Here is a 15,929-nt window from a genome sequence, read left to right on the forward strand (position 1 = left end):
AAGCTGTTTCTGGGCTGCAGAGGCAGATTGGAATCTCCTACACTCTTGCTGTACTTAGAAGACACAAAGTCCTACAAGAGGGAAGAGTCAGCAACAAACGTAACGCAGGTCTCCTCATCAAAACACGTGCCAGATTGTGATCTTGCTGTAAGCCAGACACAGAGGGCTAGAGTTGACTTTCCAAAGCACCAGGAGATTCAGACTGAGCTGGAAAGACAGAGAAAAATCTTTTTCAGTCTCTAGCTGCTTGATTGATAACATCCCCCCAGAGGTAGAGGCCTGCATCAAACACAAGGCCAGCAGCCCCCTCAAGATGTCTGCTGTACTTTAAAGATGTAAGGGCAGGAGGCTAAGCTCCCACCTCCAAAGAGTTGCAATCAAATGTTTGGCAGTGTTGAAGGGCTGGAGCGAGACAGAAAAGCCCGTCTCTTAATGAAAACCTAGGAAAACCCACACTACTGAACTAGGGGCAAGCCAGAAGAAAAACGAAGTCTAACTCCACACCAGTCCAGTACCAGCCCAGTTAATAATTGAATCGACATAATCAGCCCCTCATCCTTTATGCCCACAGCAGAGAGGGAAACCCTCATCTGTGGAAAGTAAGTCATCTCTAGTTTTTATGATTCTTTTATTCACATGCAAAGAGCCAGAAAGTATAAAACAGGGTAAAAAAGCACAAAGTACAAGCAGGGCTACAGAAGAGCTGCTTCTTGGAGTTAGAAAACGACTTTGAAAAGTACTATGATTAATATGTTAAAGAAAATAGAGAAAGGTAGAAAAATTGTTTAAGAAGAAATATCTCAAGAGAGAATTAAATAAATTAAAACAAAAATATTCAGTTATCTGCTTCTCTGAGTTTTTTATTTTCGATACCTCATCTAAGTGGAATCATGCGTTATTTGTACTCTTGTGACTGGCTTATCTCACTTAACATAATGTACTTAAGGTTAACCCTTGCTATCATAAATGGCAAGATTTCCCTTTTTTTAAAGCTGAAGAATACTCCATTGTATGAATATATCACATTTTCTTTAACCATTCATCTGATATGGACATTTGGGTTGTTCCCATGTCTTGGCTTCCTTGAATAATACTGCAATGGACACGGGAGTGCAGATATCTCTGCGGGAAGGGAGAAATGGTGAGCTGTTGTTTAATGGGTATAAAGTTTCAGTTATGCAGGATGAATAAGACCTAGAGATCCACTGTACAATAACACACTGTCCATAGTTAACAATACTGTATTGTGCGCTTAAAAATTTGAGGGTAGATCTCATGTTAAATGTTCGTACAACAACAAGAAAAATAAATAATTAAAACAACAAAGAGGCAGGAGGAAACTTTTAGAGTTTATGTATGTATAGAGTTACATGTGTATGTGTGATGTATATATCTGTTACCTTGATTGTGGTGATGGTGTCACAGGTGTATGCATATGTCCAAATTCATCAAATTGTATACATTAAATATGTGCAGTTTTTTGTACATTAATTGTATCCCAATAAAGCTGTTTCAAAAAAAAAAAAAAACCAAAGAAACAAAAGACATGCTAAAGCTAAAAAAGATCCCTCAAAAGCTGAAAATAAGAACTCAAAGGAAGGATTTAAGACCATATGAGACAAAGCAGAAGACAGTATTGATAAATCCAAACACATCAATACAAATTATCTAAACTGAAGCAAAGAGAGAGAAAAAAATTAGAGAGATAGAGCAGAGCACAAGAGGCATGCGTGACTCAGTCAAATGGAGTGAAATACATGTAGTTCATGTGCCAGAAAAAGAGGAGAGAACGGATAGAATAAATATTCTAAGATAACGTGACTAAAATTTTTCCCAAACTGATGAATCTTCAACAATCATATTCAAGAAGGGGCAGCAGATCCCAAAAGTTAAAAAACACAGAGAAACACATATTGGCACATCGTGGTTAAAGGAACAACAGAAAGAATTAGGTAAACTATTCAATGAAATTATAAAATATAGGTGAAATGGATTGAGATTTTTAAAGTATGAAAGAAAAATAAAGTAAATACCTAATATTTTCTCCTCAGAGAAAAAAACTTCCAAAATAGACAGGAAAAATAAAGATATTATCAACCAAAAAAAAGCTGAGGGAATCTTTCAGACTATATAATAAAAAATGCCAAAAGTAGTTTTAGGCAGAAGGCAATTATCCCAATCAAAATACAGAACTTAATGAAGAAAAACATTCACAAAGGTAAATATGTGAAAAATATTAAAGAATATTGACTGATTAAAGCCACCCCCGAAATTATTTCCTAAGGGGATTATAACACACATGGAGAAGTAAAACATAGGACAAAAATAACATAAATGATAGAAAGGAATAAGTTAATTAAACTGTTTAAAGTTTCCCTCAGTGTTAAATGTGGTAAAGTATTGATTTTAAAAAGATTCTAATAAGGAAAATATGTATTGTAATTCCTCCTGTAACCAATAAAAGAATTAAAATATGTAGATAAAAGACTCTAATAAGTGAGGAAAATTTTAATAATGAAATCTTGATTAATTTAATAGTACATTAGGAAGAAATAAAGTTCAGAGAGAAAATATAATCTAATAGTGAGACGCTCCATGTAAAATCAGCTATGACAATTATTGCATACAAAAGCAGAGACTGGCAAACTAAATCAGGGTCTATCAACCTCAGCATTATTGCCGTTTGGGGCTGGATGATTTTTTGTTCTGGAGGCTCTCCTCTTCATTGTAGGTTAACACTAGTTGCCACTAATATCCCCGTTTCCCAGTGAGAACAACAAAAATGTCTCTAGATATTGTCAAATGTCCCCTGGGGGTCAAAATTGCCTAGGTTAAGAGCTACTGGAGTAGATTAAGAAAACAAAAAACCAACAACAAAAAACAAGAACCAAATATATGCTTTTTACAAGAGATACAAAGACACAGACATATTGAAAGTAAAGGGATGCACAAAGTTTCACCATGTAAACACATACTTAAATGAAGCTGATGTCACTGTATCAATATCAGAAAAGTCAAACATTAAGGGAAAAAGTACTATTATTCATAAGAAGGGGTGTTTCTTAATGGTAAAATAACAACTTAGATAAGAAGGAAAAATAATGCTAAATTTCTTTCTACCTAATAAAATAGCTTCAAAATACTTATGTGAAAGCTGATGGAAGAGAGATAACAAAATTCATAAACATGGCTGGAGGTTTTAAAATAGCTCTCTGAGTAATTTATAGAACAAGTCACTAAAAATAAAATCAGAACATGATTAATTTAATTGAGCTGACAGAAATGCATAGAAAACTATGCAACTACAAAATACTCATTCTCTAAAATACACATGGAACATCTAAAAACTGATGATATGCTGCATCATAAAATGAATTTCAATAATTGCAATCATATAGAGTGTATTCTCTGATCACAGAGGAATTTAACTTTATGAGGATGAAAAAAAGCCAACTAATACATCTTCATATGTTTGGAAATGAATCAATATACTCATAAATAATCTATGTTTTAGAAAATCAAAATGTAAAGTTTAAAATATTTTTGAAATAAATTAAATTGGGAAAAATAAGTAGAAGAAAAATATAAACAAAATAGAACATAAAAAATAAAATAGAAATTACATAAACAGAGAAAATCAACAAACAAACAAATCCAGTATATATACACAACGGAATACTACTCAGCCAAAAAAAATAGATGAAATCTTGCCATTTGCCACAACATGGATGGACCTTGAGGGTATTATGCTAAGCAAAATAAGTCAGATGGAGAAAGACAAATACCATATGATGTCACTCACATGTGGAAGATTAACAAACAAACACATAGCTACAGACAACAGTTAGTGGTTACCAAAGGGGAAGTGAGAGGGTGAAAGGGGTAAAGGGCTTTTGGTGATGAACACGATGTAGTCAACACAGAAGTCAAACTGTAATGATGTATACCTGAAATATATATGTATATATAATGTTATAAAGCAATGTTACCTCAAAAAATAAAAAAAGAATAACAAAAAAGGTGAGACTGACCAGGAAAAATGAGGGTAAACACAAACTACTAATACCATGAATGAGAAGGAAATATCATTACAGATCCTATAAGTATTTAAAAGGTCATAAAATGAGATCTCAGATGAAATGAAAAATTACTCGAAAAACAAGACTTACAGAAATAGGTACAATTAGAACATTTAAATAATAATTTGAAATAGGTTTAAGAGATTGAATTTATAATGATAAAACATACCCTGAAAGAAAACTCCAGGTTCAGATGTCTCTCTGGTGATGTGTTTCTGTTATATAGGCAAGAAGGAATAGCATTCTAAGATTCTTTCAGAGAGTAAAAAAAAATAGAATAAAATAACAACTAATTGTATGGGACCATTAAAACACTGATATCAAAACCTTAGCAGTTTTATTTTTAACATCTGTATTTATAAAGTAGAAATAAAAAACATGTCTATTGTTAAAAGAATAAATAAATTTTGATATATTGTAAAATGGAAGGCTAAATAGCACTTTTTTAAAAAAGTTACTTATATACAATTATGTAGATGAATCTCATTAAAGTTATACCCAGTAAAAACAGACAGATACAAGAAGTCCATATGGAAAATTCCATTTGTATAAGGGTTTTTTTGCTAGGAAAGATTCGCCATGAGCTAACATCTATTGACAACCTTCATCTCTTTTTTTTCCCTTTTACTCCCCAAAACCCCAGTACATATTTGTATATTCCAGTTGTAGGTCCTTCTAGTTCTTCTATGTGAGCTGCCACCACAGCACAGCTACTGATAGAGAAGTGGTACGGTTCCACACCTGGGAACCGAACCTGGGCCACCGAAGTGGAGTGCACTGAACTTTAACCAGTAGGCCATCAGGGCTGGCTCTGTATAAGTTTTAACAACAGATAAAACTAAGTTATGCTATTACGGCCATGAGGGAGCATTTTGTTGTGCTAGAAATATCTGTATGGTGATTTGTGTCATGGTTATACTCATGCAATGTAAACATAAAATTTAACTAATCTGTACCCAATATAAGGACACTTTACTGTGTGTATGTGTGTGTGTGTATTTCTTAAACAAGTTCTCACAGGAAAAGATAAAAATATGGAATTTAAATCAAGAAAGTATGGAAAACAAAGGAAGGGGTAAATTTGAAATCTATGGGTAATTACTAATAGTGATTGAATTTTGAGTGTATGACAATAATAGTATTTTATTGGGAGGTTTAAAATAAATGGAATATAAATGTATGGCAACAATAATGCAGAATACAGAGTGGATCAATGGAGCTGAACCTTCTAAGGTTCTAGCATTTTGAGGAAAATGGATAAAAGGAACATAGTATATTATATTTAATATTTCAAAAATGCATAATTTAAAAAGGAAGGCAATCACTTATATATAGCAAATGTGAAAGTTAGAACAATAAAAAATATAAATTGAGACTATCTTAAAAATTTAATAGGAAAAAACATTTTTTTTAATGGGACACAAAAGTGCTGAATATTGAGGAGAAAAATAACAAATTGAACTATATTGATATTTAAAAATTCATTTAGAGAGTGCAAAGGCAAGCCACAGAGTCAGTGGAAATATTTTTTGTATGCATATACGAAACCATAACCAAAATGTATAAAAAAAATTACAGATCAATAAAATGAAGACAAATAAAACAAAAACAGGAAAATGGGCAAAACACTTGAATAGGCACATCACATATGAATATCAAAATGCTTCCCAGCCGCAATAAAAATAAAAAAAGAAAAGTTGCCCCACTTCATTAGTAATCTGGGAAAAAAATTAAATCCATAAAGAGATGCTATTACACTCTCACCAGAAAGGATACAACAAAAATTGTAAAAAATTTCAGGTGTTGGTGAAGATATGGGGCAACTGGAACTCTCATAAAGCACTGATGGAAATGTTACACCACTTGGGAAAAATGACTGACAGCACCTACTAAAGCTGCACATACAAAATGCAGAGTCTGTACAACGCATTATACATAAAGTGTAGTTTTCAACAAAAACTTACCATACCTACAAAGAAACAGAAAAATGTAACTTAGACTCATGGGGAAAAAAAGGCAGTCAGTAGAAACTGTTTCTAAATAAATCAGATGTTGGATTGAGCAGAAAAAAACTTCAAAGTCTCTGTTATGAATAATATGATCAATTAACTAAAGGAAACATATATAAAGAATTAAAGGAAAGGATGAAAATATTACTCATCAAATAAAGAATCTTAATAAAAAGAAAAGGATTAACAAAAATACCAAATGGAAATTCTGTAGTTAAAATGTCCTATAACTGAAATGAAAAATCTACTAGAAAGATACAGAAACAGATATGAGAAGATTGAGGAAAGAAACAGTGAACTTCAAGATAGATCAATGGAAATCATCTCCTCTGAAGAACAAAAATAAAAAGAATGAAGAAAAGTGAACCGAGGCTCAGAGATTTGTGCAACACCGTAAAGCATATCAATAGATGCCTAGTGGAGTTCCCAGAGGAGAAGAGAAAGATGTTAACAGTAAAACAAAACCTGAAATAATAGTTTACAAAACTTCCCGCATTTGGTGAAAAAACTCCATTCAACAGTTTACTGAAGATTCCTATCAGATAACATACACTACGCATAAATAAATTCTGGGTACAGATAGGACTAAATGTGAAAGGTGGAACAATTAACAAATGGGGCAAAATAATAAGTAGTAAATAAATGAACAATAAAAAGTGAAGGAAAAATAAAGACATCCAAATTGGAAAAGAAGAAGTACAATTTTCATTATTTTCAGGCGAAATGTTTCTATACATAAAAAATCTTAACCAATTCTTATAAAAATCAATATACAAAAATCAACTGTGTTTCTGTATATTGATAGCAACTAATCCAAAAATTAAGAAAATATCTCCATGAAAAATAGTACAGAGCCAGCTGTGATGGCCTAGCGGTTAAAGTTCGGCGTGCTCAGCTTGGGCGGTCCAGGTCCGGTTCCCAGGCGTGGAACCACTCCACTTGTCTGTCAGTAGCCAGGCTGTGGCAGCAGCTCACATAGTAGAACCAGAAGAACTAACAGCTATATACAACTACGTACCGGGGTTGTGCGGGGTGGAAAGGAAGCAAAAGGGAGGAAGATTGGCAAGTGATGTTTGCTCAGGGTAAATCTTCCCTTGGAAAAAAAAAACTATAAAAATGCATAAAATATTTGGGAGTAAATTCAACAAAGTCAAGAGTTGCCTGTAAGAAGTGAAAACTATAAAATATTGCTGAGAAAAGTTAGAGAAGATTTAAATAAATGAAGATATATACCATGTTAATGAAGTGGAAGACTCCACACTTAGGTCTTTACCCAGGAGAACTGAGGAGCTATGTCCATAAAAATCTTTGACTCTAGTATTTATAGCAGCTTTATTCATAATACCTGAATATTGCAAACAACTTAAATGCCCATTAACAAGTGAATGGATAAACAAAGTGTGCTCTATCCATCCAATGGAATATTACTCAGCAATAAAAAAGAACAAGGGAATGATTTATGTAACAATATGGATGCTTCTCAAAACATTATTCTGATTGAAAAAGAGACAAAAAAGAACATATACCATATTATTCCAATTTTGTGAAACTGCAAAAGCAAATCTCATATGTAGAGATAGACAGCTGATCAGCGGCAGTTCCTTGGGGATGGAGGTAAGGGAAAGGGGTGTCTTGGAAAGAGACTTTGGGGTTATAGAAATGTTCCCTGTTTTGATTGTAGTAGTAATTGCCATGGAGCACATATTTGTCTAAACTCATTAAATTATACACTTAAAATGACCACCATTTAATGTATCATAATTGTTCCTCAATAACTTTTATTGGAAAAAAATATATTTTCTAAAATATAACACTTTAATATGTTGTATTAATTAATATAATTTCTGGATAATATTTTTCACAAAATGGCTTCTTTCTTTACAAAAAAGACTCACATTAACAAACATATGCTAAATTCATTTTAAATAATGCTATTACATTTCGCTATATGCCAAATTCAATTGCAGTCCCATATATATTCTAAATTTCAATACTTTTTTGATTTAATATCAGTTTTTATTGCTAATAAAGTCATTAAGTCTTACTTTCGGGATCCATTTGAGTATCTGATTACTGGAACGAGGCCTCTTTCCAGAAATATGTGCTTTTAAACATAGTATTTCATGTAACTTCAGGGATTAATAGACCTACAGAAGATAAAAGACCTGATAGGAACTTTCTAATTATAATTATTTGTTGTTTTTCTTTTCAAATGAATGCTTGCAAATACAGATGTTTATAAAGTTTTTTCAGACGCTTTTTTGTCTTTAATCTACAATTTCACAGGAGAAAAGAAAATATTGGTCTGAGAAACTTAATCTCTTTATTTTCTTACATACATTTCTTATATAATTCTTTCATATCTGAACTGGGAATGCATTATATATTAAAAAAAAATAGAGGATGCATCAGGTACTTAGAATGTTCTTGGCCTTCTAATATAATCATCTTCTGGCCTAACTCAAATTTAGAATATCACCTAATCCCCACTCCTATTACCTGCTCTGTTAGCTTTATTTTAGGGATTTAGGAAATTTGTATTTAGGAAGGAAAAATTTAATTGTTTTTAGAATAAAGAATAAAGGAAAATGTTTATTTAGATACATATGGAAAGGAAGAGTGTGAAATATTGCTACCAAAATCCTCATAACTCATTTTAAGATGAAGGTAAAACTCCCAAAACTGTCAGGGTGGGCCCAGCGGCATAGTGGTTAAGATCATGCACTCCATTTCAGTGGCCCAGAGTTCACAGGTTCAATCCCAGGCTCAGACCTACACACTGCTTGTCAAGCCGCACTGTGGCTGCATCCCGAATACAAAATAGAGGAAGCCTGGCACAGATGTCAGCTCAGGGACAATCTTCCTCAAGTGAAAGGAGGAGGATTGGCAACGGATGTTAGTTCAGGGCCTATCTTCTTCAACAACAACAACAAAAAACTGTCAATCAGCAGACACGCGCTAGACCGGAGGACTGACATTCAAGATACAGACAGTCAAGTTCACGTCAAGGACGCCTTTGAAGAAGCAGCTCTTTAAATTTTCTTTGTTGACATTCTCATATTCCAAGGAAGTGAAAGAATAGAGTTGGTTTTTTATCAGGTCTTACTCTATTACCTTAAGGTCCATTGATGTTTGGATTTTCTTTTATCCTTGCGCGCGTGTGTGTGTGTGTGTGTGTGTGTGTGTTTTCTGACCACTAGGCCCAAACAATGTGATCTCCTGAAAAGCTTCCCTTGCTGAAGTCCTGAACAGGCATCACTATCAATTCTATTGCATTTTTTCAGGGATCATATATTCTGTTTTTCTTCCCTATAGTTGCCCCACATTTCCATCTATTCATTGTAACATTCAGGAAATTAAATGCCTCAAGGGAGCCATTAAATTCTTGAGAGTTTCTTAAATCCCGCAAGAAACACAAGGAACTTTTAGTAATATGTTTATTGTATCCTTTTGATGAGAAGGTTAACTCCAGGGACTCTATTCTGGTGTGAAGTAAGGTAAGTATATAACTGAGCTTTTGTCTGAAGCTGTCTTCTGACCTGATTCTTTGTCGATCACCTTGCTCTTGTTTTCACACCACGGAGGCTGTGTTTTTGGTTCTCATATATTAAAGGAGAAGTTTGAAGTTGAGTCCTGCTACCTGTAACTACTATCATTACCTAATTTATGTATTATTGTAAACATCAGACAAATTTAAGTTTTTTTCTTGCATTTTGTTTTTGTTTTAGTTTTGGGTGGAATAAAGAGAAATAATCTATGGAAATGGGTGGTCATGAGGTTCCTAAACAAACTAAGGTGCTGAACATTTTTTTCTTTCACTGGTAAGTGAAATTTACTTATTTGAACATCCCATATACATGCATTCTGAAAATTAGTTAAGAATAAAAAAAGAGATGAAGAAAAAGAAAAAAAACTCATGTTCAGATTTTAATCTGATACACACTTCAAATTACTTCAAATTGTAGGAATTTATAATTTGCCATTTATTCCCACCCCTTATCCTACTCTTCAAACTCTTTTTCTATATTAACATCTAAATCATTATGCAACTTCTACTGAAACAATGAAAAAAATCAATGTTTTAACTCATTTGGAGTATTTTTTCCTAAAGGATGAATTGCAACCCTGTCATAAATACATATTCCCATAAGGATTACTCACCTGTCAGTGTAGATATTCTAGATCTAACATAGATATCTCCTTGTTTCTTACTATTTCTATAATCTTGTAATGTTGTTATTTTCTGAATTTTACCTACTGGATTCAAGAAACAAGTGTCTCCCAAGTGAAAGGATGATGAAGCTGCTATAAACATCATCCTTTATTCTGTAGAGATAAGGCTATAGTATTGTGAGCTGTTTAAAACATTTATTTTTATTTTTTATGTAAATGTGAAAAGACAGTTAAATTTTTAGATAAAATGTAGTAATAATCAACAAATATGTGTTGATTAAGTAAAAAATACATTGCGTAATCTAAGAAACATGCTGCAACATCAAAAAAACTCAAAACATTGTGAAGAAGAATCTGTATGTTTTATAGGTTTGCTTTATTTTATAGATTTGCTTTGCCTTTTCTGAGAAAAAGTATAAAGACTGTTTCCTGAGTGTCCTGAGTGAGGTATTTCTATTGCACATAAAAGGCCAATTCTAAGTTGCTGTTCACCATGTTTCATATTCCAGCTCAGAGTGCCCTCTCCCTTATGCCCAGTGGGCACTCTACTCAGAAGCGAATGCCTCTGGCTGTTTTCTAAGGATGACTCCAGAGATTTTGGATGTTAGAACCTTGCCTTTCATCACACTCGAGTTAAAAAATGTGAAGTAAGAACTAAACATAAATGTGTAAGAGGAATATCTCAGGATTAAATGCCACAGTACAGTTTATTCTTATATCTTCATATATTGAACATTAGCTACTGTGAAATCCCCAGTGAGAAGTTTAAAAGAGAGCTTCAATGGTACCTCAGGTTAAATTCTCAACTTCAGTTATTACGCTTTATAAACGGGACTTTTCTTTACAGATTTTAGAATGAAATTCACTTAGGGTTTTTTCTTCACACTAAGACCAGCATTTTGAACACACCCTGAGGCAAAGACCCTAATGTTTTCATTTTTCACTCATGTAAAGTCCTTATGGCACAGGCAAATAAACAGTATTTGAAGAGAACAGACATTTTCTTAGTTAAAATTTTCACTTTTATAGATAAAACAACCAGAGCAGAGAAGTGAATAACTCAAGTTGCACAAGTAGTTAGGGATTCCAAGTAGTCTTGATGGTGCAACATGATTATTCTCAATTTATTCCAATCTCCTCATCATTAACAGGTATCAAGAAAAACAAACAAATGGATTGTGTTAATTGCACATCAGTCACTGAGTTTATCCTTTTGGGATTAACAGATCATGCTGAATTGAAAGTGGTGCTCTTCGTGTTGTTCCTGCTGATCTATACTGTTTCCTTGGTGGGGAATCTAGGAATGATCTTTCTCATCCAAACAACCCCGAAACTCCAATCACCCATGTATTATTTCCTTAGCTGTCTGTCATTTGTTGATGCCTGCAATTCTTCAGTCTTTGCACCCAAAATGCTGCTGAACTTCTTTGTTGAACAGAAGACAATCTCATTCTCTGCATGCATTGTACAATATTTTTTATTCGTGTCACTCCTTACCACTGAGGGCTTCTTGCTGGCACCAATGGCTTATGACCGCTATATGGCCATTGTGAACCCTTTACTTTATACAATGGCTATGACTAAAACAGTCTGTGTTGTTCTGGTCATTGGATCATGTGTAGGAGGCTTAATGAACTCTTTGACACACACAATTGGTTTGGTGAAATTGTCTTTCTGTGGGCCAAATGTCATCAGTCATTTCTTCTGTGACCTTCCCCCACTGCTGAACCTGTCATGTTCTGACACCTCCATGAATGAATTGTTGCTTTTAATCTTCACTGGCATTATTGCCATGATCACCTTCTTGACTGTGCTGATCTCCTACATCTTCATCGTTGCTGCTGTTCTGAGGATCCGCTTGGCAGCAGGTAGACACAAAGCCTTCTCCACATGTGCTTCACATCTAATGGCTGTGACTTTGTTCTATGGCTCTGTAAGCTTTAGTTACATTCAACCAAGCTTCCAATATTCCCTAGAACAAGAAAAGGTGGTATCTGTGCTTTACACCCTGGTGATTCCTATGTTAAACTCATTGATTTACAGCCTAAGAAACAAGGACATGAAGGATGCAGTGAAAAGTGCTGTGGAAATGAAATATAGTCCTTGTTAGTGTCACACCATATGTGCCCCAAAACAGTAGACAAACAAGTGCTTTGAATAACGATATCTATATGAATTTATTAAAACTTTGATCCTGAAGGAATCTCAGAGTTTATGTAATTCCTGTTTCACAGTGGAAGAAAAAGGTCTAGAAGACTAAAATATCGTAGTACATATGGCTGGTTATTTTGTAAACTAACCTAAAAATCATACCAAGATCCAGATTAGTTACTTCTGGACAATTGTTGACATTTTCATTTCTATGTATGGGTAGAAATTAATATATATAGATAGATAGATAGATAGATAGATAGATACATATACACACAAACATACACAAATAGATACGAACATAAAATTCATAAATAATAAAATATCTCTTAACTCAGTCTCTCTATTGAGCACAAAGAAGTACATTTTTAAAGCAAAAAGTGATGGCATTTGAATTATCCAATAAAACTGACAGACACATGTTCCTGAAATTAGCATGGATTATTTATAATCAGATATTTTTCAAAATAAATGTAAACACTCAAAAATAGTCAAAAAGAAAACTCGGTTCTAGATGACCTTTCTACCCACAGTGTTTAGTCTAAACCATTTCCTTGTTCCTGGACTCAGTTTCCATTACTACACATGAAATTGAACAGGGTGGAAGGCCACAGTTTTATTATCACTTGACATGGAAGGGCCACCAATACTCAGAATTTTACTTCATGTTTAGAAAGGATGTCTCCAAGGTAATTACAGAATCATTAATAATCAGACTCATTTCCCTCTTTCCTTTAAGAATCTTCCAACATCTTCTCTGGACATTAAACAAAAAATTCACTGAAGGTGTTCTAGGTATGAGAATACCTATGCCATGTGTTCTAGGTGGGAAAACATGTGAAGTCAATTATTTTCCCTTTGATTCAAATTCTATGTACAGGTGCGTAATGATAGAATCAGGCCCATAAGTACTGATTCTTCTATAGTGATCTCTTTTCCCTAAATTGCTGTAACTCTCCTATCTGGAAAAAAAAATCACTATTCTAGAGAATATCTTCATTTAAAAATAAAATTAGGATTATTTTTTGGAAGTTGTTTTAAATACAGAAATCACTATAGGAAACTAGGCTAAGCAGCATAATGAGACAGTAGAATGCTCCATAAATATTAATTCATGTTTTTACATGGCAGGCTGGACTAAACTTTTGCTTCTTCCTCTCTATGACAGCCAAAACAATGTAAATGAATGGCTCAAATATCTGTGACGATAGAAAATTAGAATGTGAAAAAAATGAAGGTAGCAAATTAAAATGCTTATTATATTACACATTCATGCAAAGAAATCCATATGAAAGTTTACCTTTCAGAATGAAAGAATAATAACAAATCCTTTACCACCAACACCAAGAAAAGCATATAACATGTATGGCCCTTCATGATTTTCCAAGATCATTTAATGTATTATTTGAAGGCTACCTATATGTGACATTTATGTATGAGGCATTCATGTATGAAAGTTTTTTCATTTTCAGAATAAAATTAAAAATAAAATAAGAATGATAATAAGTAAAATTAGTTTTGTATAGTTCTTTACCATTTTTTAAGAGCATTCAATATCTTATATCCTAGAGTATGAAACACAAGGAATGATATACAGGCAAGATAATTGAAACTCAAGAAAAATACATTGAACTGTTGATAATTTTTTTTTTACAAATTCTGTTACAATATACACTCTATGAAAGAAGGAGCTGGCCTCCCAAGATGCGGATAAAATAGCACAGTTTACTGAATGTTTATGTGTGGGAGGTGGGTTATTTTATGGAAAAAAGTGATTTTTGTTTTTTTCTAGTACTGACCTTCAACTCATCCTAGCAAATGGCTACTATATTATACTATAAGCAGGAACTGGATGCTTAAATGAGAAAAAAAAATGCCTCTCCTAAAATTCTGAGGTAAATGGAAAGTTGTGTGGAGGATTTCTAAGATGTAGATTGGAAAATGAATAATATACCATATATATGCTATATATACATATATTCTGAAAGTAAATGAGTTAAGTAGATTCCAAGTGTTCTTAAATGGTAGATATAATTCATCAATAGGAGATAGATGAGGACTTCATCAATTAAATATCTAATGCTATTCCATAAATTGTCATGTAAAATATTAGGAAAACAATTTTGAGACTGGGCGCTTGTAGCTCCAATCCCTTCACCTCATACATAAAATTGGTTATTGTTCAACATCAACGCTTGGAGAAATCAGGACTCAGTAGATGTTTATCTCACATAACTTTCCTCTTAGTCCTCGGGGAATCTCTATCAAGTATGTGTTAATTTTTTATTTCATGTGTGTATCTTTGCAGTTTGCAATTTGGAAATTGACCTATCTCAGCAATAAAATAAGTTGCTGGCATCACTGGGACTGGGCATGGCTACATCTGCGTCATAGTCATGTCTGGTACTTATTAAGAGACCCACAAGCCTATGCAGTGAATTGATGTTCCTAAGATTTGAGATATGGCCTTCTGCTGTGAGCACATAGTGATTACATGGACTCCAGCCTTGACAACAATATTCAGTTGTCCTTGGTCAAATGTGGCTTGTGTACAAATTCAAACGTGGACATCTAAGGATCATATAGCCATCCCATCTAAACCCTAATCTGATAGAGAATACTCTTTAAAAATGCTCTGACTATTGGTTGTCTACCTTCCCCTACAGAACCAGGATTTATTAAATCTTAGCAATGAAATAATGACTTGTCAATTTAAGCAAGATGTATTTCTCTCTTTAGAGCTTATATCAAGTACTTTTAGATATGTCTTATAAAGTCTTAGAATTCGTAGATTATCTCTCTTCGTTCTTAGTCTCCTCAGATGTTCAGTTTTGCTAGAATACCACCCTGAGTCTAATTTTTTTCACATTAGAGATTTCCTATCTTTTCCACTTTTCTTCATGTAGTATGGTTTCAAATTCCATCATTATTTTGTTCACTCCTTAGTTTGCCAACATTATAAGGCTGCATGGAATAAATAGTAAAAGGAATGCAGATTTTTACATCAGACAATCATTGTATTAAAATTATTTTCCTACCACTTCCTAAAGCACAAACTTGGAAAATTTCTTTAATTATTTTTGGCCACCTATAGTGTGAATCATATGAATCAGAATATTTAAATAAATAAAATCACACAATAATTAGAGATAATAGTTGTGAAGTGACTGGAACATACTAGGCATTTCATAAATATAAACCATTCCAACTATGATCTTCTTCAACATTTGGTTGCCAAAGAAAAATTCTTGTTAATAAAATTAATTATAATATTCCCTGTGTGTTAGTCAGTTTTCACTATTGCTTCATTTTAAAATCACTGCAAATTTTCACCACCTCATTCTGGCGCAGTTGTGTTTGTTGGTTTGGTTGCATTTGACCTATCTTGGTGACATTTATTCTTATTTGCCCCTCCCCTTTTTTATATTTAGCTTACCATTTCACCCTGTGTTTATTTTCTTTTATATTTTCCATTCCATTGTCCAAGTATCAGCCTACCTAGTATTTCTAAAAATTA

The 15,929-nt window shown here is 33.3% G+C and overlaps 1 protein-coding gene across 1 annotated transcript; it reads left to right on the top strand.

Moving 5' to 3' along the window:
- The first annotated feature begins 11,420 nt into the window (after positions 1-11,420).
- Positions 11,421-12,371, top strand: LOC147912630 (olfactory receptor 5J3-like). The gene has a single exon (XM_087423290.1). The coding sequence runs from the start codon at positions 11,433-11,435 to the stop codon at positions 12,369-12,371; it is 939 nt and encodes a 312-aa protein (XP_087279416.1). The 5' UTR covers positions 11,421-11,432.
- Positions 12,372-15,929: the final 3,558 nt, after the last annotated feature.

The sequence above is a fragment of the Ceratotherium simum genome, chromosome 34 (assembly GCF_057802395.1).
Source record: "Ceratotherium simum simum isolate JZ-2026a chromosome 34, ASM5780239v1, whole genome shotgun sequence".
Lineage (NCBI taxonomy): Eukaryota > Metazoa > Chordata > Mammalia > Perissodactyla > Rhinocerotidae > Ceratotherium > Ceratotherium simum.

Coding starts and splice junctions, on each gene's coding strand:
- LOC147912630 (XM_087423290.1), top strand. CDS start 11,433: ATGGATTGTGTTAATTGCACATCAGTCACTGAGTTTATCCTTTTGGGA.